Below are 25,357 nucleotides of genomic sequence, written 5' to 3'. Positions count from 1 at the left end.
ATTATGACTTAGTGACTGACTAACAACATACAAATAATTTTATAATTTGCATTCCCATGTTGAAACTTTTTATATGGACATTTTCAGTCATACAGAGAGAAAATTATAAAATGAACTCCTGTGTATGCGTCATCTATGTTTAACAGTTAACAGTTTTGAACGTAAGCCTTTAGTAACCAATTTGAAAGATAAAAGACTGTGGCTATATTAAATAATTCGTGAAAGTACCTAAAAGCTAGAGCACCCTTAGGTATCACACTTACTCTCAGTTTGCTATTTGCCCCTGTTGTTGTTCAGTTGCCAAGTCATGTCCAATTCTTTGTGACCCCGTGGACTGTAGCACACCAGGCCACCACTTCCCAGAGTTTACCCAAGTTCATGTCCATTGAATCAGTGATGCCATCCAACCATCTCATCTTCTGTCATGCTCTTTTCCTTCTGCCTTAGATCTTATTTGCTCTTATTCCCTCTTTAAACCCTTTTTAGAGAGCAAGCAAGAAACCAAAACTCAATGTATATGCGCCAACTCAGTGACCTGGAATCTACTGTTTCTCAACTACGTTCTGAATTAAGGGAAGCCAAAAGGATGTATGAAGACAAGGTGAGTTTAAATTTTGCTGTTCTGCTTCCAGAGACTATTATACACAGAATCAATTAGATAGTTTTTAATGGTTTATTTGAAAATGAGGAATCAAAGCAATCATTTAAAATTAAAAGCAGTTTATAAGATGGGTGCTAAATATCTACATGTTAAATTATAAACAGTGTTTGCTCAAACTAATTCATTCTTAGAAAAGTTTCCTGCAAGTTTCTAAAAATTAAAGGATAACATCATTTAAATTACTGCTACAAGGTTTAGCTTTTGCAAGTGCTTGACACCAGCTGATCTCCCCCTCCCACTGAATACTTTAGGTTATTTCCTCTCTTATTTCAACTCCTCCTTATTAATCATTGTGATGCTTACAAACTGAATTCACTTCAAGATTAGTCTGAATAAAAAATAATTAGCAAGCTAAATCTTCATCTCTTATCACACACTTCCTATTAAAACTAGACATTAATTAATATTTACTACAGTATTCTGTTCTCACAGTTTCCATAGCTAAAAAGAAACTATTTTCATTATCAACCAATCTTTTGGAGCTTAGGTTTTTGTTGATTTCAAGGACACAAAATGGTATCCTGTTTTGTGAATACCCCCTTTCATCTCCAAAATGTCCTAGTTTGGAAGATAAATCTTTAGATAATCATCCTACCTATAAGGGAACATGCAGGTCTAACCACTTGTAGCCAATTTTTTTACTCCTTAGTTGATTGGGAAAAAATAGAGTATAAGAAAGCTGACAGATTTTCTTTATAACATAATCTAGTTCTCCAGGGAAATGGTACAAGGGAAAAAGCTCCTTATGGGAAGAGGCAGTTGAAAAGTTGCAGCACTGATTCTTCCAGATACTTTCCTGCCTTTGGGCAAACCCTCCTTTCATATCACTGTCACCCCTGTGCTGGTCACAGGAAGGGGCTCTTTCTCCTCGGCTCTCTAGTTCAAGACTTTGGTTTTAGTTAGTTGTTGCGCAGCTAAAAGAAGGATGGAAACTTTAGACATGATCTTACTATAAAGGTCTAAACAATAAAGAGTAACGTGAAACTGTATAATCTCAGTTTTGAGATTTGGATCCTCTACAGGGGCTTTCAAACATTTTTGATCACTACCCACACCAAGAAATCTAGTTTTCCGTATGATCTAGTCCACACAGATACAATCAAAGTACACTTCACAAAATAATACTCACGACACTGGCTCTTTTTCTTCTCTTCAGATACTGATTTGATGCCCACTAAATTGATTTCACATTTTCCTGGTGGGTTGCAGTGTGAACAGCACTGCTTTTGAAAACCTCTTCCTTAGCTCTTGGCCTTGATTCTTGTGTCAGGGTCATTTCAACCACTGCCACCTAGAAGTAGCCTTAAGGAGCCTTAGACTTCTTAAAGGCTAAATCCAAGAAACAAAAGCCCAGAGAGAAATATTTGTTCTTTCCTGCTTCACTGAGGCCTGCCTTTTGTGTTCTAGTTCAGGATGGACTTTTCCCCTGAAGATGGATAAGAGGAATATCCACCCCATTCTGGGCAGATCAAGCATACAGTGACTGATATTCATCATACTCAACCCATTCTGAAAAGATTTAATTTTCATTGTTTATTGACAAACCCTTTGAAAAGCCACAAAATATTAAACACTAAGACTTGACTCACCTGTCTATCTTACATAATTTGAAATTAATATAGCTTTCCATTTGTAATGTTGCTTGGAAACAACCTCTTCATAAGCTGTCACCCAGTTGTTTGCTAATCTGCATGTTGTCTGATGTATAACACCGTGCTGATCAACCTAAATTTGGGCATGGTAGGAAATTTTAACAAATATTGACATCTTAACAGTACAAAAATAGTTTTTGTTTTTATAAACACCTATCTCTTTAGCATTGTAGAAGCATTCAGTTCAGTTCAGTCGCTCAGTCATATCTGACTCTTTGCCCCAGATAAATGACTGAAACCTTTTATTTGAGGGTTTTGAGGTCATGTAGATACAAACATAATACTAAAATCATTGTCTTGCCTTGCTCTAATGTAAACAATTGATTATGAAGAATCTTTACAATCTTAACAGTCAACATTATTGGAAAAAGGGGGGCATATTAGTTTAATTAATTTTAATCCAGATCACTGAGACTTTTAGTAAAGCGTATTAAGCCTAATCGAGTTGGCACCTAGGAGCTCTATAGTAACTCCCTTTAGTCAAGGAACACTGAGAGATGATTATCCTGCCATGTAAATACAGATTTTAATGTACTCTGACCTGAAAAGCATTAAAAATACATAGTGTAAAAAAAAGGACATGGTGTAACTAGGCAAAGAAGATCAAACCCATTAACAAAAGTATTTTATTTTGTGTTCATGATAAATTCTATTGTTATGAAATGTTTTTGTTGTGAAAAATTGAATGTAGAATTTTTAAAAAACACAGATTCTTTTGTTTAATTTATTTTATTTTCATTTACCTTGACATTGCTAAAGCCTATTAAAACCTTAAAATCTTAAAATTAAATAAAATCTTAAAATTTTTTTTCCACTGCTGCTGTACATTTAATATATACAATATATACTGTCCAAATAACAATGAGGAAAAAATACAGCTATGATTGAAAGTGAGATTTGTGGGAAGAGAGACTTAAAATTATTATTTAAGAGTATGTTGATATTATACATCCACCTATTTTACGAGAGGCAGGAAGTGTTAGTATTTTCTGCTGAGGGTCAGATTCCTTCAGAAAAAAATATTTATTATTTTTAAAAATTGATTACATGACAGGTCTGAACAAAATTTTCCCAACTAGAATGCATAAGTATAGAGAAAACTTGTTTAGCCAGACAAGTGTCTCTTCAGATAAGCAAAAGTATTTTCTTACTGATGAAAAGTGATGTTTCAAAGAAGACTGTAGACATAGCTTTCAGAGATACAAAAGCGTTTTACTGTAATATTTTTTCTATTCTTCTCTTTCCATTTTAGGAGAACCTCCAGAATTCCCCTTTACGAATTTGGACCAGTAGAAGCTGTCACTATTGGCTCTGTAGATTTGGCTTTACTCTTAACTTTCGCTTTTTGATAACAAAAATATCTCACAATCTTGATTCTAAGTTTACTTTTCCTACTTTGAAAGCATTTGGGGCTGGATTTCTTACTCAAAAAGTGAAGTTGTAGTAGCACTGGCTGGAGCTATACCCTGTGCAGGGAGATTCTATGCAAATCTCTGCATAGTTCTGCCAATGCACCTCCATGCTGACCGGCAGCATTCCTTATTATCCCAGAACTGTGTATTTTTGAGCACAGAAAACGAGATAACAATTTGGCACAATTGGTGATATCTAAAATCACCGTACGATTATAATGAGATCCCAGTACTTATTTGACCAGTGATCCAAAAAAAAAAGTAGATTCATGGATGGTGAAAGGGAAAACCAGTGCTGCTATTTAAAAAGAAACGAAAAAGAAAAAAACTAATACATCTCAGATGTCAGTATTTATTCTGGACATTTTAAAAGACTTTTCTTCATAGTGTTTTTTTACAGCTGTTTGTATCAGCTCAGCTGCTACTTCAATGGTTTTCCCTTTCACTCTCCATTTATCTTTTTGATTGTTTAATTAATATAAATATTTTTACTTTTAAAAAGTGAAAGGTAAAAGCAGAGCTATAGCAGTTGAGTCAGTACTGACAACTACAAAACTAATGTTCCTGCAGGGGTCTGGAGGAACGTCTGATAACTTAGATGGAAAGATACTACTTGATTCTTTTTCTTTTTTCTTTTATTTCTTTGTAAAATTTGGTCTCATAGAATTTAACATTAAATGGTTATCCAGAATTTCTTAAAAAGTGAAAACAGACATAAAATAGCAAGTTTTAATTTAAGCTTTTAAACCACACAAATACTTTGCTCAAAGATAGAAATGATTTTACACCAGACTAAGAGTCTGAAATGTTCGTTTTAGTCATATGAGTAACTTTTAAAATTGAAAGCGTTCTTGTTAAATTTAGAGCTCAAATATGGTTCCTTTGAAAATATAGAATTTCAGCTTTATTAATACTGATCTTATGTGAAAAAATATTAGAAGCAGAATTGAAAGGAATTTAAGAGATCATCTAGAATACTTTTTTCAAATTATAGATGTATAATTTAGACTCAAATTACAGACTCAGAGAGCTTATGTTTGACAGAAGCTGGTTCAGAACCAGGCTGTTTGATTCTCAACCAGATCATATTGCCTTTCTGATCACATTTGTCTAACCAAAGTAAGAGTTGATGTTTTTTTCCCTCAATATTCTTAATGTCTTTACTATGTGTGCTGAGTTAGTCTTTCCTAATAATAGTAAAGCTGAAGAGATTGTTTCAGCTGATAGTACTCATTCGTCTTTGGAAGCTGCTTGTATCCCTGAGGATGAATTGTTATAGGAGCACAAGAGTGAAAGCACTTTTTTATAGGATTATTAGAATCTATGAGCTCATTTCTATCGGTCACTTAATGTTTTACCTAATTCCTGTGAAATACTTTTTTTTGTATGAAACATGGAATCAGTTCAAAGTCAGTTTTGAAATATATCCAATGTAAATATTAAAATTTATATTCAAATTCCTGTAGGTTGTGATACTACTCTGTTGGTAAATGTGAAACTATTTGATAGTCCTGTATCAGTATGCTCTTAAGTCATGTATGTACGTATGTAAATAAAGACATATATATGTATACACACCATCTATGTATTCATCCTTACCATTTATCAGATAGTTACATATACATGTTTATATGTAATATAATTTATATATATGTACCAAATTAATAAATGAAGATCTTAAATGAACTTAGACCAACTTAAAGTAGTATCACAAAATGTTAGTCTTGCTTATATGTTCTCTAAGAAGGTTTAATCACAGTCCCATCCAAACCAGTCAGTAAGTTTTATTCTTGACTGTAGATTTGGAAGCCTATTCAGTAGATGCCTTAGAAGTAAGGAATATATAGCATTTATGCAGACATAAAAGATTTGTTATTATTGGAAAGTGGTGGTGAAATGTTATTGTAGGTATCACATTAAAGATCAGGTATCACTATATAACACTAAGTATCAGTAGTTTTTCATTATTTTAATATCTGTGTCTAAGTAATGAGTTTATGTAGCTGTGCTCAAATATAAACTCAGAATCTCCATTGTCTAAGATCTTAACCTCATAGCCTGAAGCCCCAGGTTAAGAGCTGTAAAGATGCTGTTTACAGCGATGGCCCTTCTGTTATACATCATAGAAATGCATGGTCACACGGATCTGACAGCTTCCTGTCTGTAAGAGAGAACTACATCTATACAGTTCTTTAAAATTAGTATTCTTATCCTATTTGATAGTTAGAAAAAAGTGAGGATTTTTTTTAACAAACATGCCAAATATTTCACTTTTAATTGTAGACACAGCTCCTATATTGAGTTTTACAAAAAAGCATGTCTTTCAGCATGCATCCAGACAGTGTTCAATGTAATGTGATGTAAGAGCAACATTTAACATAATTCAACTGCTTTAACCTAAATACACTTACTGCTTAAGTACATCCTACAATAGAACTAACTTGAGAAAAGCTGAAAATTATTTAACAGTAATAGTTTACTCAACCTAGTTGTTACATCCTAGATGAATGTGTGTTGAAAAATACTGAACCTTAAGTCTTTAAAACAATCCTGATTTCCACTTAGAGTAAGCATAAATCACAAGCTTGTATTGCAAAACTGTTAAAATTTAAGTTTTTCTTTTAAAAAATGTTGACCAAGAGTCAGTGATCAGGATCAATTACATTCCCCATCCACTACTCATACTGGACATGCTAGACATCCCTCCCATTCCGTTCACTCCCATAGATGTTCGGCTTCCACTACTGTAGTAACTGCTGTTCACTGCTCCTTGGCTGCCTATGCAATGTTTGATTGAAAATCACTGGAGTTTTCCTGTAAAACTTGGTCATGTTCACTCATGCTGCTCTAGCCCCCATAGCCGCTTCCATATTATTATTATATATGTATATATAAATTTGTGTATCCTTTCAAAATAGGGTGACTAGCAGTGACAGTAACTATAAACTTGTTACCATTCATTTAATAGTCAGTGCCTTTATTTTTGAAACTGATGTTCTGAAACAAAATAGCACATCTAAGTATAATATAGTTAATTTGTGTGGGTTTTGTAGAATGTTGTTTATGTCACATAAAACTTCCTTAAATACAAAATTATAGAACTCATTTTCACAGAAGATATATTTTGAATAGTGTGATAATGAGAGTGACATATTACAGACAATGGCTAAATCTCACAGTACCAAGTATTTCATTTTGGTCAATTTGTCTGGCTGAATTCTACATAGATTTTAAGTTTAGAAAACTTTGCAAAATACATCACAATTTTGTCTACAAACTACCTCACAAAATGAACTCTTACTTTTGCCCCCCAAATGATACCATTGCCCCAAATAATACTGTGTTTTCCAAAGACTATATTTATTTTATATTGCTCATTGACGTAGTCAGATTGATTTGTGATTTCCTTGTAGATAGAAGAGCTGGAGAAGCAGTTAGTTCTTGCAAACTCAGAGCTAACTGAGGCACGGACAGAACGTGATCAGTTCAGTCAGGAATCTGGAAATCTGGACGACCAACTTCAAAAGCTCTTGGTAAGAAGGTGCTCTGAAATATGAATGAGGTTAATTCTGGGAAGTTTTACCACAGTATTTCACAAAACTAGTTTCAAATTCCAAATTTTCCAACATACCTGTACATTTACACACAACACAGCATCCTGGACACTATTCAAGTTTTTCATGTGAAATATAATATTGTATACTTTAAGCACAACTCTTTGGGCTTACAAGTTGGATGAAGGTGATCTTTGAACAGCCATGGTCTTTCCGTTAGGTACTGTGTTTTGCTAAACTGAAGTAGGGTTGAATGTTCATTTCAAAGCCAAACAACATTCAAAACACATACAAATCCTGTATAAAGACAAGTTAAATGCAAATTGAGGTAAAAAAATTTTTTAGGAAGAAAAGAGGATTCTGATGGTAGTGAAGCAGCTTCTGCCCTCCACTAGGCTGAGAAACTTAGGAAAGGCAATGTTGGTACCCCTTCATGCAGTGTTTATTAGGGTTCCTTTAGAACAGGATTCTCTCCCCACTAAACCTTGCCTCAGGCTGCAGGGCCCTCAGCTGCCAGAGTGTCCTTCACAGGCTAACCGGGGCTTGATGAGCACATGCTCAAGGGAGAGCTGACTAAACTGCAGGATAATCCTCGCTTCTCTCCCTCCTGTTGCATGTTTCCCAGCATCCTCATGTCTAATCTGGGGTCTAGTCCATTGAGAGTTACTTGTAATGCTAGAAATTATAAGTAAACAAAATGTTAGTTTTCTAGGAAATCATTGTTCTTTATCTAAAATCATTAAAAAAGAATCCAATTCCAAGATCAAAGTCTTGTCAAATCGCATAGAAACTCCAAAGATGATGTAAGGAAAAAAAGAGTTCGAAAACAAATGTGTAACACAAGGGGGAATGCCAACGTCCCTTCTCGTAGGCTGACCTACATAAGCGCGAGAAGGAGCTCAGTCTGGAGAAGGAGCAGAACAAGAGGCTGTGGGACCGGGACACGGGCAACAGCATCACCATCGACCACCTGCGGCGGGAACTGGACGACAGGAACATGGAGGTGCAGCGCCTGGAAGCCTTGCTCAAGGCCATGAAGAGCGAGTGTCAGGGCCAGATGGAGCGGCAGGTGAGGCAGGGCCTCCCCGGGGTAGAGCTGTGGGCTCTGAGAGCAAGATATGTAAACCGGGTATTTATTTCTATGGTTCTGACCTCTTGTTAAATTTCAAATGTTAAACTTCATCTCGCTTTTATCCATTGTTGAGTAATGAAACTCCCATTCAGTTGCCTTTTCATTTCACCTAGAAATTGGTAACCTAATAATTCCTAATAATAGAAAAGCATCAGACCATCGGGAGATCTGGGGCTTCATCTGAGATCTGGGGCTCAGATGGAAAAGAATCTGCCAGCAATGTGGGAGACCTGAGTTCAATCCCTGGGTTGGGAAGATCCCCTGGAGAAGGGAAAGGCTACCCATTCCAGTATTCTTGCCTGGAAAATCCCCATGGACAGTTGAGCCTGATGGGCTACAGTTCGTAAGGATGCAAAGAGTCGGACACAACTAAAATAGGGAGATCTGAGGAAAAGCAGGGTTGAAGGTTTCCAGTAGAATTTTTTCTTTCCCCTTCCCCAAAGAGGCTTTTCCCTCCTTTTCCCCCAAACTGATTAGGAATGATAAATATGCAGGCTGAGCCCTCCAGTTCAGCACACCAGGAGTGACACGTGGGGTGCTGCGTGAGCACCAGTGTACCTTCAAGACAGGAAGGACGTAGTTCCAATGCCTGCCGTAATTACCAGGGAGACACTACAAGAGTCCCACAAAAGAGCTTCCTCAAATGAAAAAGCAGCCTTGGCCTCGACGCAGGCAAAGTCATCTTCCTGTTCTCTGACCCAGCCTGGGCAGGAGGAAAGCTGCAAGGAGCACCTGGCAGTTAGAATCTTGTGCTGTGCTGTGCTTAGTCACTCAGTCATTTCTGACTCTGCGACCCCATGGACTGTAGCCCACTAGGCTCCGCTGTCCATGGGATTCTCCAGGCAAGAATACTAGAGTGGGCTGCCATGCCCTCCTCCAGGGGATCTTCCCAAGGCAGGGATTGAACCCAGGTCTCCTGCTTTGTGGGCAGATTCTTTACCATCTAAGCCACCAGGGAAGCTGAAGAGTACTAGAGTGGGTTGCCTATCCCTTTTCCAGGGGATCTTCCCAACCCAGGAATCAAACCAGGGTCTCCTGCATTGCAGGCAGATTCTTTACTGTCTGAGCCACCAGGGAAGCCCAATTAGAATCTTACTGTTTTCCAAACAAGGACCAGAGGATGTGAATGTACATTGGATAAAAGCCATCATTCACTTTTCCCTCAAAGGAGGAGTTAAGGAGGGAACAGAAGGATAGCTGTCTTCACTCTTACCCCGCTTTCCACTGTTGCCAGTGTCATCCTAATATAAATTGGTATGGGAAACTTCCTTAGAGGACACTTGCCGAGCTCGTCCCCACCCTGCAACACCATTCTGGATGAGCATTGTTATTTAATTAAGGCCTCTCCACCTTTATCTAATTAACACAAGTTAGTCTGCTGTCGGTATGAAATTCTGAGAGCAAAACAATTGGAGGTCCTGTCATATTCATGATTTCACCTTCTTGAGCTAACTCTTCAGATCTCTTGAGACCTCTCGCTGTCTACCTAAATCTGTGAAATTCTTCTTTAACAACCAGATGGCAGCCATTCAGGGAAAGAATGAAAGTCTGGAAAAAGTGTCCTCCTTGACTGCTCAGCTTGAATCCACCAAAGAGATGCTTCGCAAAGTGGTGGAAGAGTTGACAGCCAAGAAGATGACCCTGGAGAGCTCGGAGAGGACCGTGTCAGACCTAACAGCTTCCCTCCAGGAAAAGGAGCGAGCCATCGAGGCCACCAACGCTGAAATCACGAAGCTGCGCTCCCGGGTGGACTTGAAGTTGCAGGAGCTGCAGCACCTGAAGAATGAAGGGGATCACCTCCGAAACGTGCAGACAGAGTGCGAGGCCCTCAGGCTGCAGATGGCAGAGAAGGACAAAGTGATCGAGATCCTGCGACAGCAGATTGAGAACATGACGCAGCTGGTGGGCCAGCACGGGCGGACGGCCGGCGCTATGCAGGTGGAGAAAGCCCAGCTGGAGAAGGAGATCAACGATAGGAGGCTGGAGCTACAGGAAGTTAAGGTCTGTGGAGTGCTTTGGTGGTTTAGCTTCTGCAATATCTCTCTTCTCCCATAAGTTGGACCTAATTGACCAGAAGTAGGTTCTGTAAAGATAGTTATAGACACTCTGAAATTGTTTGCAAGTGTTTCTGTCAGTGTACATGTGTGCTTTTGTGAGAAAGTTTCCATACTTTTCTTAAATTCCACAAGGAGTGGCCCCCAAATGGTTCAGAAGTGCTGATACAAAAGAGAAAAATCAGAAAATCCAGCTTCTTTATGAAGTCCATCCTGATCCTGTAGTTTGAGAAAGCATTTTGTCCCCCTTCAGACAGACCTAAATTTGAACCCCATCTCACCACTCCATAACTGTAAAGCACTAGACTAGACTGTTTGCTGAATGTTGGCTTCTATGTCTGTTTTGAATCCCATCTCACCACTCCGTAACTGTAAAGCACTAGACTGCTGAATGTTGGCTTCTATGTCTGTAAACCAAAAGGCAAAACAAAAAACCCCCGAATCTTGTTGGGTTATTTGAGGCTTAAATGAGAAAGTGTATATCAAGGATTTAGCTTGGTTCCTGGTCTGTGGAAGACGTTTAGAGAATATTAGTTCCCCTCCCCCATTCCACTTTCCACCTGAACCTTATTGTACTGCGTTTGTACCTGTTACAGCCTGGGCCACATTCTATATTGCACTGTGTATGCGTGCGTGCATGTGTGTGTGTGTGTGTGTGTGTGTGTGTGTGTAAATAGCAATTTCTCCTCTTCCCTGTGAGACTGAAGACTTCTTCAGCAGGGCACACATCTTCATCTTTGGACCCCTGCCCCTGACTTTGTGCCATGTACCCAGAAGGTGCTCAGTAAATGTTTATCAGGATTTAAAACTATTGAATGAATTTTTAAAAATTCAGTTTCCCAAGCTTTATATTACTTTTATCTGCCAGGTAAATAGTAGGAAACAAATCACATATAATTAATTTTTTCTTTCAGTTTTGTTGAAATATAATTGACATACAATACTGTATGAGTTTAAGGGATACAGCATAATGGCTTAATTTACACATATTATGCAATGATTACAACAGTAAGATACCATCTATCATCTCATATAGATACAAAAAACCAATATTTTTTCCCTTATGATTTATGACAAAGAAAGGATCTAAAAATCAGCAAAGGGGAAAATTCACCCAAAGGAAACCAGGCATAAGCTTCTCCTGCAGTCGGGCACAAGATGCTTAACCCTGCCAGCGATAAGTTCTGACAACATGTGTCAGATGCTGCCAACGAGGGGGGTTCATCAGAGGCTTAGTGGGCAGAGTTTTTATACTGGGAGCTGATCATATAGGCTCTCCTTACCAGGGAGGGGAATACAGTCTTCTGAAAGGAAAGCAAGGGTTCAGTGTAAATTGTTTCACTTGAAGAACAGTTTTTAGGCAGAGCGGGTTAGACTGATGGGACCCTTCCCCAAATCCAAGTTTTCAGGACCACCAACAGCCACCCTGACTAGAAGCTTTCATCAGGGCAGTGGTCAGGCTCTCTTCCACACACCACCTTAGCTCCAGTAGCAGCCCCCTCCCTGTGTTCATTCTCTGCCCTCTCACCTTTTCAGTTCTTTCTCCGTCGTTATTGTCATCGGGTTATTCAGTATTTGTTGCTGTCTGTCTCCTCTCACGAGAATGCAAAGGCCCCACGAGGACAGGGACATTGTTCACTGCTATACATGGCCAGGGCGAGGGGAGCCTGGTGTGGGCGGTGCCATGGGAGTAAAACTTGAGTAGGTGCTCACCTAGGGCCTTACCTGCACACTATCCTCAACGTGTAACATGGAGTCTGGCACAGTTAGGTGCCCAGTACATTTTTTGTGTTTTTTTAAATGAATGAATATATAGAATAGGAATAATGAAAGGCTGTAGCCAGTGATACTGGGAATTGGTATCTATGGTTAAAAGAAAGGTAAAATACTCCTTTTGTTTTCCCACTTCTTATTACTGCTTTATATTATATTTTTTTTTTATTTCTTGCTCTGTCCTTTGTATTTATCCCTACATTTAGATTTTGAAAGATAAAAAAGATGCAAAGATACGGGAGCTTGAAGCCAGAGTGAGTGACCTGGAATTGGAAAAGGTGAAGCTGGTGAACGCAGGCTCCGAGAGGCTCCGAGCAGTGAAAGACATCAAGCAAGAGAGAGACCATTTATTAAGTGAGGTGAAAGCTAGTAGGAATGAGTTAAACAGTCTTACAGGTACGTTATTCCAGTTCAAACTCGCCGAAAATAGGAGTGCTGTCAGTGGTGTTCCATGAGGATACTAGGACTGTTGTGACAGAATGGGCCCTCATCCAGTGATACAAACATGGATAATTATGCTGTCTCTGTGTTGACTCACTGGAAAAGACTGATGCTGGGAGGGACTGGGGGCAGGAGGAGAAGGGGACGACAGAGAATGAGATGGCTGGATGGCATCACCAACTTGATGCACATGAGTTTGAGTGAACTCCGGGAGTTGGTGATGGACAAGGAGGCCTGGCGTACTGTGATTCATGGGGTCACAAAGAGTCGGACACGACTGAGTGACTGAACTGAACTGAACTGTGCACACATCTCATCACCTGAAACCCTGACACTTCTCCATGAAGTGCTCCCAGAGCGTGCACTCATTAACCATTAACTTTAGTCAGCCCTCAGTGTCCATGAAATTCGGTACTGCGTTTCCAAGGGGAGAGTGAGAGAAGTGGAAACCTTGAGTCCTCTGAGTCAGATAGCATGATTAGAGGTGTAATAATGAAGCCACACATGTAAATAGACTTATGCAAATTTCTTGGAATGGAAAAATCCAAGGCTTTAAAGTTTAAGATGAAAATACCCCCAGTTCACTGTTAGTATGGTACAGGTATTTTCTACTTCACACACATACACACATCACATGCATATGTCAGGGATTCTTGAGCATTTACCATGCCAGATGCTGAGACAGGCCCTGGAAACAGCAGTGAGGCTTCACGTTAGTCGGAAGCCAGACCTGTGTAGAATGTATCATGTGTGGTGGGTGAAGCACAGTGGCTGGGTGGTGGGTACAGATGCAGGAAAGGTAGGAAATCAGCCTCCTGTCGCAGGTGACATCTGGGTTCGATGGAGGAATAGGAATTTGGCAGGTGAAAAGGAGGCAGAAGGGCAATCCAGGCGGAGAGAACATTATGGGCAAAAGCATGAAGGCATGAAGTAACGCAGTGCGACCTCAGAAACACTTATGGGAGTAGAAGCACAAAGGAACAAGAACTAAGAAATGAGGCAGAATGGATAGGCAGAGCCAGACAGTGTGGAGCCGGCAAGTGATACCAAGTGAGAGATTGTTGTCGCCAAATTTACATTTTAGAAGGACAGAGTCAGCAGGTAAGAAGAGAAAGGCAAGCCTAAAGGAACAGAGGCCAGCCAGCTGAGGAGAACTTTGCAGTAGTCCCAGGGAAAGGTGATGAGAACCTGAACTGAGGCAGTACAGTGAGCATGAGAGGCGAGGGAAGAATTAAGCGAGTTTTTGGAGATTGAATCAACAGTAAACGATCAGAGGGGTTGTGTGTGTGCTTCTGATTTTAAGTTTGTAGTATTGGGAGAACAATGATACCAACATCTGAGAAAACGAAATCAAGAGGGGTTAACTTACAGGCAGGAGGGTGAGGCAGTCAGTGTGAGACCATTGGTCTGGGGGCACCAGGGCATCCACATTGAAAGCATCTGGAGAGATGGGGTTAGATCTCAGCAGAGAGGTCTTGACTCTGCTTGTTCCCTTTATAAGTAAATCTATCTATCATATATAAATAGACAAATGTAAGTAAATGGATAGTTGAATGTGTGTGTGTGTGTATTCTTGTGTATGAATGATGAATGCCAGGTATTTTGATAGTTACTGGAGATTAAAAATCAGGTAAAACACATGGCAGTGTCAGGTTACTTACCGAGTCATGGAGATTCATCTGCCTACAAATGGTGGCTAAATCTGTTGTGGTGGGTATGATTATCCAAGAAGGTTTAAGAGGAAATAGTTGTGAGCCAATTACACTGGCTGGAAGAAAAAGCAATGAATAGTAAGAGTAAAAGAGGATGACCCACCCAAGCAGATTAAAAAGAGTTAGATCCCTGAAAATGTGTGTGTACATCTCATTTCTGTAATGAACGATGATGTAACTAAGTGGGGTCTCTTTCAGCTCCAAAATTCTGTGATCATTAATTACAAATAAAATGAGCTTTATAACAATGGAGTAGAAAAAAAATTAACCAACTATTATTGCTTATCATGTTGTACAGAGGACTATGAAGTCTTAAAAAGGAACTTTCGAAACAAAAGTGAAGAAATGGAAACTACTACAAATAAGCTGAAAATGCAATTAAAATCTGCACAGTCTGAGCTGGAGCAAACAAGAAATACTTTAAAGTCAATGGAAGGATCTGATGGTCATGGTATGCTTCAGTAGATCTTTTCCTTTTGCTTTTAATTCCCTTGGTATAGATTTAATAAAACACAAACTGGATTCATTGCCTTCCACTTCTTCACAGTGAAGCATGGTGAGAGACATACAACAGTAAATATCACTGATGGTTGTTACCAGCAGTTATAATTCCCCGTGTCTTTGAGGGAAATTGACAATTTGCTTAATTTACTCCTTAAGTATCTAAATCTTTCTTTTTCTTTAGCTATTTCAGTAATCTCTAACAAACCTCAATGTCCATAAATGCCAATTAATTCTTTTTGAGGAAGTGTTGATACAAATACAGAGCACCAATAATTTTCATTCACCAGCCTATTTTTCACATGTTTACTGTCTTCATAAACTGTGAGCCTGTGGCTGTTTGTCCATTCCTGACTCCTTCTTTGAGTTGAAGATGGGAGGGTGCCCTGGGAATTGAACTGCTAGGATGAGGGGTCCCTTCTCACCGCTTTACACCCTTTTCCTTTTCACCTTGCTGCCCATATTAATTCAGAAGGAAGGTTAGTTGCTGTTTCATATTATTCCTATCATTGTTAGTATGGCTGTATTAGCTGACTATAAGAATAAAGATTTAACTAAAGACTACATTTTCTATTTCTCAATATTTTTTCATGTCAAAAGATTTATGTTTGTGCTCACTTCAACAGCACATATACCAAAATTGGAATGATACTGAAAGATTACCATGGCCGTTGCACAAAGATGGCACAGAAATTCTTGAAATGTCCACATTTTATGTGGTCCTCAGAGATTCAGCTCTGTCTTTGCTGGTAAACGTAAAGAAAATGGTGGGGCGTGGAGCGCTCACTCCAGAGGCCTATCTGGGGTCTGTTCCCTCCTCCCCATCCACGAGACAGTCTCCTCCTCATGTGCTCCAGGCCTCTCCATAATCCCCCAGTCCTAGTACAGTTGTTAAATTAACTAGGTAACCCTGTATTCACTCTCAAATTAGGATCACTTTAAAATAAAGAATTGATTAAGAAAATTACCTTTGAAGGCCCAGCATGATGCACCTAATCAGATCAGAATTCTTCAGAGTGGTGAGCAAATGATACCAGACTTTTGCTCTATTAACAAACCAGTGAACGGTGCCTGTATTAACCCTAGTCTGGACAGTTTAGCTACAGGAACTATATCCTGTTAGCAAGAAGTTAGACCTTTAATCCTCCAATAGTTTGTTTTTAAAGAATGCCACATTTTCTTTTTCTTTTTAACCTCTAAGCTGGACCTAACTCAAGAGCAGTGGCATTTTCAAACCCCTTTTCTCAGCTGGTTCCAAGAAACAACATAGGGTCTCAGACTTTGAAATTCCAAACAATAGTGAGCTCAGTGGCCTACCATGTCTTAAGTATTCAGTGCCTTGCCTCCTGTCTAGAACATTCTCATCCTGTCACCAGTTTCAGGAAAATAATCACATGTATGCTTATGTGGCCAGTTTGATTTTTGAAACAATAGTGAGTTCTGAGTACATGGCAATACCCATGACATGGAAATTGAATGGCTTGTGTTATCTCTGGAATCTTTTAAAAGATCAATAGTAGTAGATGTCTTCTGTGGTATTTTATATATGAGTTTCTAGAAAGTTATTTTAGTAAAAATATTATTTACATGTTTCATTTATGACTATATATTTTGTGTATATATTTTCTATATGTATAAGTATGAATTTGGTCAGTATAATTTATTACCATTGGAGATATGGCAAAGTACGATGGCCAATGAAGTTAATTCTAGCAAGGAATCACAGAACATCATCATTTATCTATGTTTCTCAGCTCAAAACCCCTGAGTAATTGCTGAAAATTGTTATATCCCAATATTGTGAAATCTGAAAACATCTTTTGTGAACACCTTCTTGAAATGATCCAGGTGCCTTAGAGGAATCTAACACCTTTTCATAGTGTTTGAACATCAAATTATAGTCACCTGTCAAAATTTAGAAACTTTAAAAACTAAGACACAGCTTAGTTCCTTTTTTTTTTTTCAGCTATGAAAGTGGCAATGGGGATGCAAAAACAAATTACAGCTAAAAGAGGTCAGATAGATGCCCTTCAGAGCAAGATACAATTTTTGGAAGAGGCAATGACAAATGCAAACAAGGTGAGTCCCTGTCCTTGGAGTCGGGGAGGCTGATGTGTTTACTCATTAGTAAACTACAACAGAGAATAAGACACACAGAGATGCAAAGTACAGTGGGACATGGCAAGAGGTTATTCCTAACTGAGAGAGTGAGGAGAAGGTTCCCAAAGGAACATCTGAGCAGGGCCTTGAAAGAGCTAGTGTTTTGGGTTTTTGTTTTTTTTTTTAATAACTACTCTGGAATGAATTTTATTTTCTTTTATTACTTTCTTCTGTGGTCGTCTTTTGTTATTTTTTTACATGTATGTATTCTTTTTCAAATTCCTTTTCCATTTAGATTATTACATAATATTGAGCAACATTCACTGTGCTATACAGTAGGTCTTTGTTGATTATCTATTTTAAATATATCAGTGAGGACAAACATGGATTCCAAGGGGGAAGGGTGGGGGTGGGAAGAATTGGAAGATTGGGACTGACATATATACACTTTGATACTATGCATAAAATAGATAACTAATGAGAACGTACTGTATAGCACAGGGAACTCTACTCAGTGCTCTGTGGTGACCTAAGTGGGAAGGAAATCTAAAAAAGAGGGGATATGTGTATACATATGGCTGATTCACTTTGCTATACAGCAGAGACTAACACAACACTGTAAAGCAACTCTACTCCAATAAAAATTAATTTAGAAAGAAACAAAGAAAAGAGAAAGTAGTATGCATATTCAGTCTCAAATTTCCAATCTATCCCTCCCCGCAACCCTTCCCACCAGTAACCATAAATTCATTCTCTAAGTCTGTGAGTCTGTTTCTGTTTTGCAAATAATTTCATTTGTATCAGTTTTTTAGAATCCACATATAAGTGATATCATGCAGCGTTTGTTTTTCTCTGACTTACTTCACTTAGTATGATTATCTCCGGGTCCATCCATGTTGCTGCAAATGGCATTATTTCATTTTTTTTAATGGCTGAGTAATATTCCATCGCATATATATCTCACATCTTCTTTATCCATTCATATGTTGATGGACATTTAGATTACTTCCATATCTTGGCTATTGTAAATCAGTGCTGCAATGAACACTGAGGTGCATGTGTCCTTTCAAGCCATGGTTTTCTCTGGATATATGCCCAAGAGTGGGATTGCTGACTCATGTGATAGCTCTAAGTGGCAATTACCAGTTTACACTCCCACCAAGAGTATAGGTGGGTTCCCTTTTTTCTACACCTTCTAAGGCATTTATTGTTTATGGATTTTTTGATGATGGCCATTCTGACTGGTGTGAGGTGTTACCTCATCATAGTTTTGATTTGTATTTCTTTATTAATTAGATGTTGAGCATCTTTTCATGTACCTCTTGCCACCTGTACGTCCTCTCTGGAGAGAAGTCTGTTTAGGTCTTCTGCCCATTTTTTGATTAGATTGTTTGTTTTTATGATATTAAGCCACATGAGCTGTTTGTAAATTTTTGAGACTAATCTTTTGTCAGTTGCATCATTTGCAAATATTTTCTTCCATTCCATGGGTTGTTTTTTCATTTTGTTTGTGATTTCCTTTGCTGTGCAAAAACTTTTGGGTTTAATTAGGTCCCATTCATTTAATTCCATTGGAGTTTTAATTTGTTTTAATTTCCATTACTCTGGGAGATAGATAGAAAAGGATATTGCTGTAATTTATGTCAGAGTGTTCTACCGATGTTTTATAGTGTCCGGTCTTACATTTAGGTCCTTAATCCATTATGAGTGTATTTTTATGTGTGCTGTTAAAGTGTTCTGATTTCATTTTCTTACATGTAGCTGTCCGAGAGCTAGTATTTTTACTGCAAGAAGATACTCGTGGTAGAGACAGAGTGATTATAAGCAGAGCATATTCAGTTCCACTCTAATGTGACAACTGTGTTCCTAAAATCATGCTACGCAAAACTGTGCAACAGAAACCACCATGGGACTTGTGGGAGTAGTGGGATTAGGAGCATGGCACTGACGAACTTCATCGATGACAGAGGAAAAATAGGAACCTAATGAAAATGGTCGCACAGTTTTACACGTTAAATGTTTGAGAGACACATAAATACTGCAATTAGAATGGCCCTTTATCTTAAAAATGACCTGAAGTTTGCTTGTGAACGTGTGCATTGAAGAATTGCAGTGTGATAGTTGCTAAGGGGTAGAAGGTAGGTTTTTCTGTGACATAGGATGTGGCTCATGACACAAGGTAAATTGAGGGAGCTAATTGTTTGAAGAGTGTGTATGTTTGCTTTTTGTATTTCTGTGCAACTCTCCTTAGCTGGGTGCTGTTTTCTACACTGACCTAGTATTTGTCACAGATGAAACCATGCCTTAGTAACTGTGAAATCTGTGTTGTGCTCAAATATTCCCTGATACATCAATCAGAGAATTGCACTGATTGAAGAAGAGTTACAATAGAACTGACCATAATGCCAATGAGAAGGTAAACAGCATAGGTAGAAAAGGAGGCAACTAAAGCAGTTGCTTTCCCCCTTCCCAAAATGCTTTTTTAGAATGAGGCTAAATATTGACAGATATGCACATACATTTGTTATACCTCTCACCAGTCTTTCCTGGTAGCTCAGGGGTAAAGAATTTGCCTGCAGTGTAGGAGACACCAGATACACGGGTTCGATCCCTGGGTCAGGAAGATCCTGGGAGAAGAAAATGGCAACTCACTCCAGTATTCTTGCCTGGGAAAATCCCATGGTCAGAGGAGCCTGGCGGGCTACAGTCCATGCGGTCACAAAGAGTCAGACATGACTAAGCGACTGAACGCACACACACTCATCACATGCACTGATTTCTTGTGACTTTGTTCTTTCCAACTTTTTTATCCCCTCCTGCCTTAAGTTCCAAATAGGCAAATAATGGAAGGGTAAAATTAACAAATCTAGGATAAGAGAAATTATGTGTGTGTGCTTCAGCATCTACATCACTATATCATTTCTGATATTTGCTCCTGTATAATTGTAGGAAAAGCATTTTCTAAAAGAAGAGAAGACAAAATTAAGCCAGGAATTGAGTACTGTTGCAACAGAGAAAAACAAGATGGCTGGAGAACTAGAAGTCCTGCGATCTCAGGAGCGCCGATTGAAAGAAAAGGTTGCTAATATGGAAGTTGCTCTTGATAAGGTGGTTATTAACTAAATATATACAGTAATTAACAACTAAACAGGAAAGCTCCATGTTGATAGACACCAAATCTGTCAAATTGGATTGTGTCCCAGTTACCTCACACAAGGAAGAACTGTATCCTGTAGAGAAGGCTGAGCTTTAAGAACAAATCATGATGCATACTTTTTACAAAATTATCTTTTTTTTTTTCTAACATGAACATAAGAGCAGTAAGATACAAGATATGAGATGCTTCTGGTGTCCTTTGGGGCCTGAATAGTTTAAAATACCACCAGTCTAATTTACCTTCAAAGAAGGACTTCAATACTTGGTAGAATACAGTCTGTTAATATCAATAAAAAGACGAAGTAATGCTGATGTGTGGCACTTTGTGGAGTTCAGAAAGTGCAGGTAGAGAATGCAGCTTAATGACTGAGAAGATCAGTGATGACACTACATTTGTCCTTGCCATATATTGTAGAGGAGTAATCTCTCTTTGTGTCTCCTGAAAACTCTGGAAACCTGAAAATACTGTATACTGAAACTAGTCCTTGCTTCTTGAGACATCAGAGCCTCCGTGGTGACAGAACATGGTCTGTGTTCCCACCTATGCAAACTTAGGTCTTAGAACATGATATATGGGCTCAACGAATTTCAGTTGTGGTTATCTTTATGCAGATATTTTTACCATTGCTAAAGCTGTTTGCTCATTTCATCCTTAGTTCATTCATTCTTTTGCATACCCTTCACCTACTAAACGCCATACAGATGCTGGGGCTACAAAGACATGACCTCCAGTAACTCTCAGTTTTCTGAATAAAACAGATAAGTAAATAGATAAATGTAATACACTGTGCTAGGAATGGGGGAAAGTTTCCTTGAAGAGATGGCAACTCTGCACGTATACATTAATAAAATAAAATTGCACAAAGCATGGAGGATAAACCACATGTGGTTGCTTGATTGTAGGCATCTTTGCAGTTTGCAGAATGTCAAGATATAATACAGCGTCAGGAACAAGAATCTGTGCGCCTAAAACTTCAACACACGTTGGATGTAAAAGTAAGGTCTTTTGTTTTCATTAAATAGTAATTTATGCAAAACTTAAGCCTTGGTTTGATATACTTTTAGGTTTTTTTCATGTATCTTAGATGCTTTCAAGTGTACTTTTAACATTATCTGATATTAACAATTATAAAATCTTTACATTGTACCTACTATACCTATCCTTTTCCTATATAGTAACACGTTGAAGCATCATGCTTTATGTTATGTTTATATTGAGTAAGGGAAACACAGAAGTACTTACTTTGGGGAAGCAGAGGTTTGCATACAGGAGGAGGTCAAACATGTTTGGCTTGTTTCAGTTCAGTTCAGTTCAGTTCAGTCGCTCAGTCATGTCCGACTCTCTGCGACCCCATGAATCACAGCACGCCAGGCCTCCCTGTCCATCATCAACTCCCGGAGTTCACTCAAACTCATGTCCATCGAGTTGGTGATACCATCCAGCCATCTCATTCTCTGTCGTCCCCGTCTCCTCCTGCCCCCAATCCCTCCCAGCATCAGACTCTTTTACAGTGAGTCAACTCGTCGCATGAGGTGGCCAAAGTATTGGAGTTTCTTGGCTTGTTTGGAGAATAGCAAAAATGAGGTAATTTGCATGACAGATCAGGTGTGCTTTAAAAATAATACATTTTCCACTGAAATATATTTGTTTTTTGAATATATTTTAAAATTGCAGACATACTTTAGAGTCACAATACTGGATACCCTCCCATAGTTGGAGAGGAACCTTCTCAGTAGTATGTCAGAACTGGTGTGGAGTGTTTGGCAGAGTTAAAACCAGTGTAGTAGCCTCTGATTGGAGATGCCGTTTCCCACCTGGAATGCTTACATCATTCACAAGTGTGAAGGCCTCTTGCTAAGCCCAAGATTAGTCCCCAAAGAATAACATGCATCTTGCTTAATACTTTGGCTTCAAACTTTGTTGGGGTTCAACATGTAAGACTGAAATGTATTTGCAAAAATACATTTTGATTTCACAATTTCAGCTGTAGGTTGACAGTTATTTTGTTCACATGTATCCTGTCTTCCAGGAACTGCAGGGCCCTGGATACACCTCAAATTCTGCTGTGAAACCACGCCTTCTACAGCCATCACCCGCTGCCCGTTCTCATTCCAACGTTCCATCTTCCCAGTCTACAGCCAGCTTCCTGTCTCATGTAAGTCACTTGTCTTATAGTTTGTGATGCAAATGGCATAATATGTAAATACTTCTAAGTTGAGAAGAATTTCATTTAAAAAATAAACCTATAGTTACGACATTTTCAGTTTTTAGAATTTAAATTTATACAGATCAGGTGAACAAAAATGTTTTTCATTCTTGTTTGGTATTTTCTCTGGGAAAAAACAAAACATGAAATACTCAGTGATATTAATATAAACAATAATTATTAAAGTAAATTATTTAATAACCTGTATTGATTTTTTTCTGTTACAAGCATTCAGTTTACAAAGCCAATGTTGAGATGGCTAAAATAAGCATCACTTCAAATGCCAAAGACAAATTATTTGTATTGTAGTACTCTACTAAGTACTGCATTTCGGACTCTTTTTGTTGACCCTGATGGCTACTCCCTTTCTTCTAAGGGATTCTTGCCCACAGTAGTAGATATAATGGTCACCTGAGTTAAATTCACCCATTCCAGTCCAATTTTAGTTCGCTGATTCCTAGAATGTCGACGTTCACTCTTGCCGTCTCCTGTTTGACCATTTCCAATTTGCCTTGATTCATGGACCTAACATTCCAGGTTCCTATGCAATATTGCTCTTTACAGCTTTGGACCTTGCTTCTATCACCAGTCACATCCACAACTGAGTATTGTTTTTGCTTTGGCTCCATCCCTTCATTCTTTCTGGAGTTATTTCTCTACTGATCTCCTGTAGCATATTGGGTACCTACCAACCTGGGGAGTTCCTCTTTCAGTATCCTATCATTTTGCCTTTTCATATTGTTCATGGGGTTCTCAAGGCAAGAATACTGGTTTGCCATTCCCTTGTCCAGTGGACCACATCAGTCCTGGGTGTTCATTGGAAGGACTGATGCTGAGGCTGAAACTCCAATACATTGGTCACCTTATGCAAAGAGCTGACTCACTGGAAAAGACTCTGATTCTGGGAGGGATTGGGGCAGGAGGAGAAGGGGACGACAGAGGATGACATGGCTGGATGGCATCACCGACTCGATGGACATGAGTTTGGGTGAACTCCAGGAGTTGGTGATGGACAGGGAGGCCTGGCGTGCTGCGATTCATGGGGTCGGAAATAGTCAGACACGACTGAGCGACTGAACTGAACTGAACTCTACTAAGATGAAAATGATTTGCTGTATATTGTCTCTTCATGACCTATATGTGGACTTATTTATAATCATAAAGATTTTATTAATATTAAAATAGTTATTCTCTTTAGTTAAAAAAATTAGAGAGTTTGAAAATTTTTTAGTTTAACCTTTTGTACTATTAAAGCTTAGGAAAAAATATGCACAGTATAAAATTCAGATTTTCTCTTCTCTGAAGTTATGTGTATTTATTGTACCACTAATCACTTGCAACCAATATTCAGCTCCAGCTCTAAAGAAATGAGACATATTTCATAAATCACCCATGAAAATTCGTTTCATTAGTTAATGGTCCTATTGTGTGTATAGCAACAAGGTCACTGGTCGCCTACCAGTTATTCTGCCTGTGCATTGAATATAAAACATGCACTGCAGAATGAACAAGTTGAAATGGACTCCTTTCACATACATGAGGTATATGACTGATAAGCTGTCACACAATAACATTCTATCAAACAAAAGAATATTATTAATGGTGGTGGTGGTTGGTGGTTTAGTCACTAAGTTGTGTCCGCCTCTTGTGACCCCATGGACTATAGCCCATTAGGCTTCTCTGTCCATGGGACTCTCCAGGCAAGAATACTGGAGTGGGTTGCCATTTCCTTTCCCAGGGGATCTTCCCAACCCAGGATTCAAACCTGGGTCTCCTGCATTGCAGGCAGATTCTTTACCGACTGAGCTACAAAGGAAGCCCAGTATTATTAACATTAGAAGTTAAACATGGTTCTCTCTGGAGACTGGAATTTGGAGGTGGGCAGAGGAAGGGAAGAAAATTGCTGCTTTTTAAGTGTCATAAATCATTTTACTTTTAAAACTATATGTATGTTACATTAATAAAAACTAAATTAAACCCTTCTCTCCATGAACTAAACAACGAACAAAGAGCAACAACAAAGCATATTTGACCAGGAGTCACTGGGGCTTAAGATGTGCCTCTAACTTCTTTGTGTGACCTTGGAACTTGAGTTAAATAATACTGTGTCTTTTCATCTCTAATGAGGAGTCTGGACTATGGATCATCTCTAGGGTTTTCTAGAAGATCAGCTCTAAGATTTCATGACTTTTCATTACCCAAAAGCCAGCCTAGTAATATAGGCTCTTTAATACATAGACTATACTTGATTATAAAGAACTCATCCATCACTGAAAAAGTACTAGTCATGAGTCTATTAAATTAAAAACTTGAGTTATAATTCTAACAGCAATAATGAAGTATATTTTCTGAATAGATTGTTAAACCTGTTCATACAATTAATTTCTTCCCTTAAAAATGTTATTATAAATATGTTTATTATATAATTTTACACATTAAATGTAATATACATTCTTTTTTCTGTTCACTGATGTGTTCTGAGTACCTAGAAAAGTATCTAGCATGTGGTAGATACTCAGTACATATTTGTCTAATGGATGAATGAATTCATTGTACTGATAAAATATTGGGTACAGGTTTTCATTGTTTCTACTGACAAGTCAGTTTTAAGTCTTACTGTTGCTTTTTTGAAGGTAATATTTTCTCCGACCACTGTGAAGATTTTGGTTTAAGCAGTTTGACTGTGATGTGCCTACCTGTATTCTTTATCTCTTGTGGGTCACTGATCTCCCTGGATGTGTGGATGGATATCTTTCATTGATTTGGGGAAATTTGTATCTTTTATATTTTTGATTATTTTTTCTGCCCCATTCTCTTGTTTCCTTCTGAAACTTGTACTATTAGATAACTTTACTTTTTTAATTTCAGATGTCTGTCTTGCATGTTGGAGCTTTTTCCTTCACTGTTTACTAGCCATCCATTCATACTTAAAATTGAGGTCCTAAAATTTTTTTAAAAATTGAGGCCCTAAAAAACTAATTAAAAGCACTTGGTAAGGTTCA

At 38.4% G+C, this 25,357-nt stretch overlaps 1 protein-coding gene and 1 non-coding gene across 4 annotated transcripts in view; both read left to right on the top strand.

The window, feature by feature from the left end:
* The window catches only part of CCDC158 (coiled-coil domain containing 158), an 82,176-nt gene that overhangs the window by 29,590 nt on the left and 27,229 nt on the right, over window positions 1-25,357 (top strand). For all 3 annotated transcript variants that reach the window (XM_055434715.2, XM_055434714.2, XM_055434713.2), the window contains 10 exons: window positions 487-601; window positions 7,139-7,258; window positions 8,151-8,348; window positions 9,930-10,412; window positions 12,445-12,634; window positions 14,690-14,842; window positions 16,859-16,971; window positions 19,942-20,100; window positions 21,052-21,144; window positions 22,179-22,304. In XM_055434715.2, the coding sequence (XP_055290690.1) occupies window positions 487-601; window positions 7,139-7,258; window positions 8,151-8,348; window positions 9,930-10,412; window positions 12,445-12,634; window positions 14,690-14,842; window positions 16,859-16,971; window positions 19,942-20,100; window positions 21,052-21,144; window positions 22,179-22,304 (1,750 nt within the window). The remainder of the gene's footprint in view (window positions 1-486; window positions 602-7,138; window positions 7,259-8,150; window positions 8,349-9,929; window positions 10,413-12,444; window positions 12,635-14,689; window positions 14,843-16,858; window positions 16,972-19,941; window positions 20,101-21,051; window positions 21,145-22,178; window positions 22,305-25,357) is intronic.
* LOC129562270 (U6 spliceosomal RNA) lies at window positions 15,503-15,608 on the top strand. The gene has a single exon (XR_008687182.2). It is a non-coding gene; the product is annotated as a U6 spliceosomal RNA (small nuclear RNA).

This window comes from Moschus berezovskii, chromosome 5, assembly GCF_049115385.1.
Source record: "Moschus berezovskii isolate FMDL1 chromosome 5, NW_MosBer_1.0, whole genome shotgun sequence".
Classification (NCBI taxonomy): domain Eukaryota; kingdom Metazoa; phylum Chordata; class Mammalia; order Artiodactyla; family Moschidae; genus Moschus; species Moschus berezovskii.
This window is presented reverse-complemented; position numbering and strand designations above follow the sequence as displayed.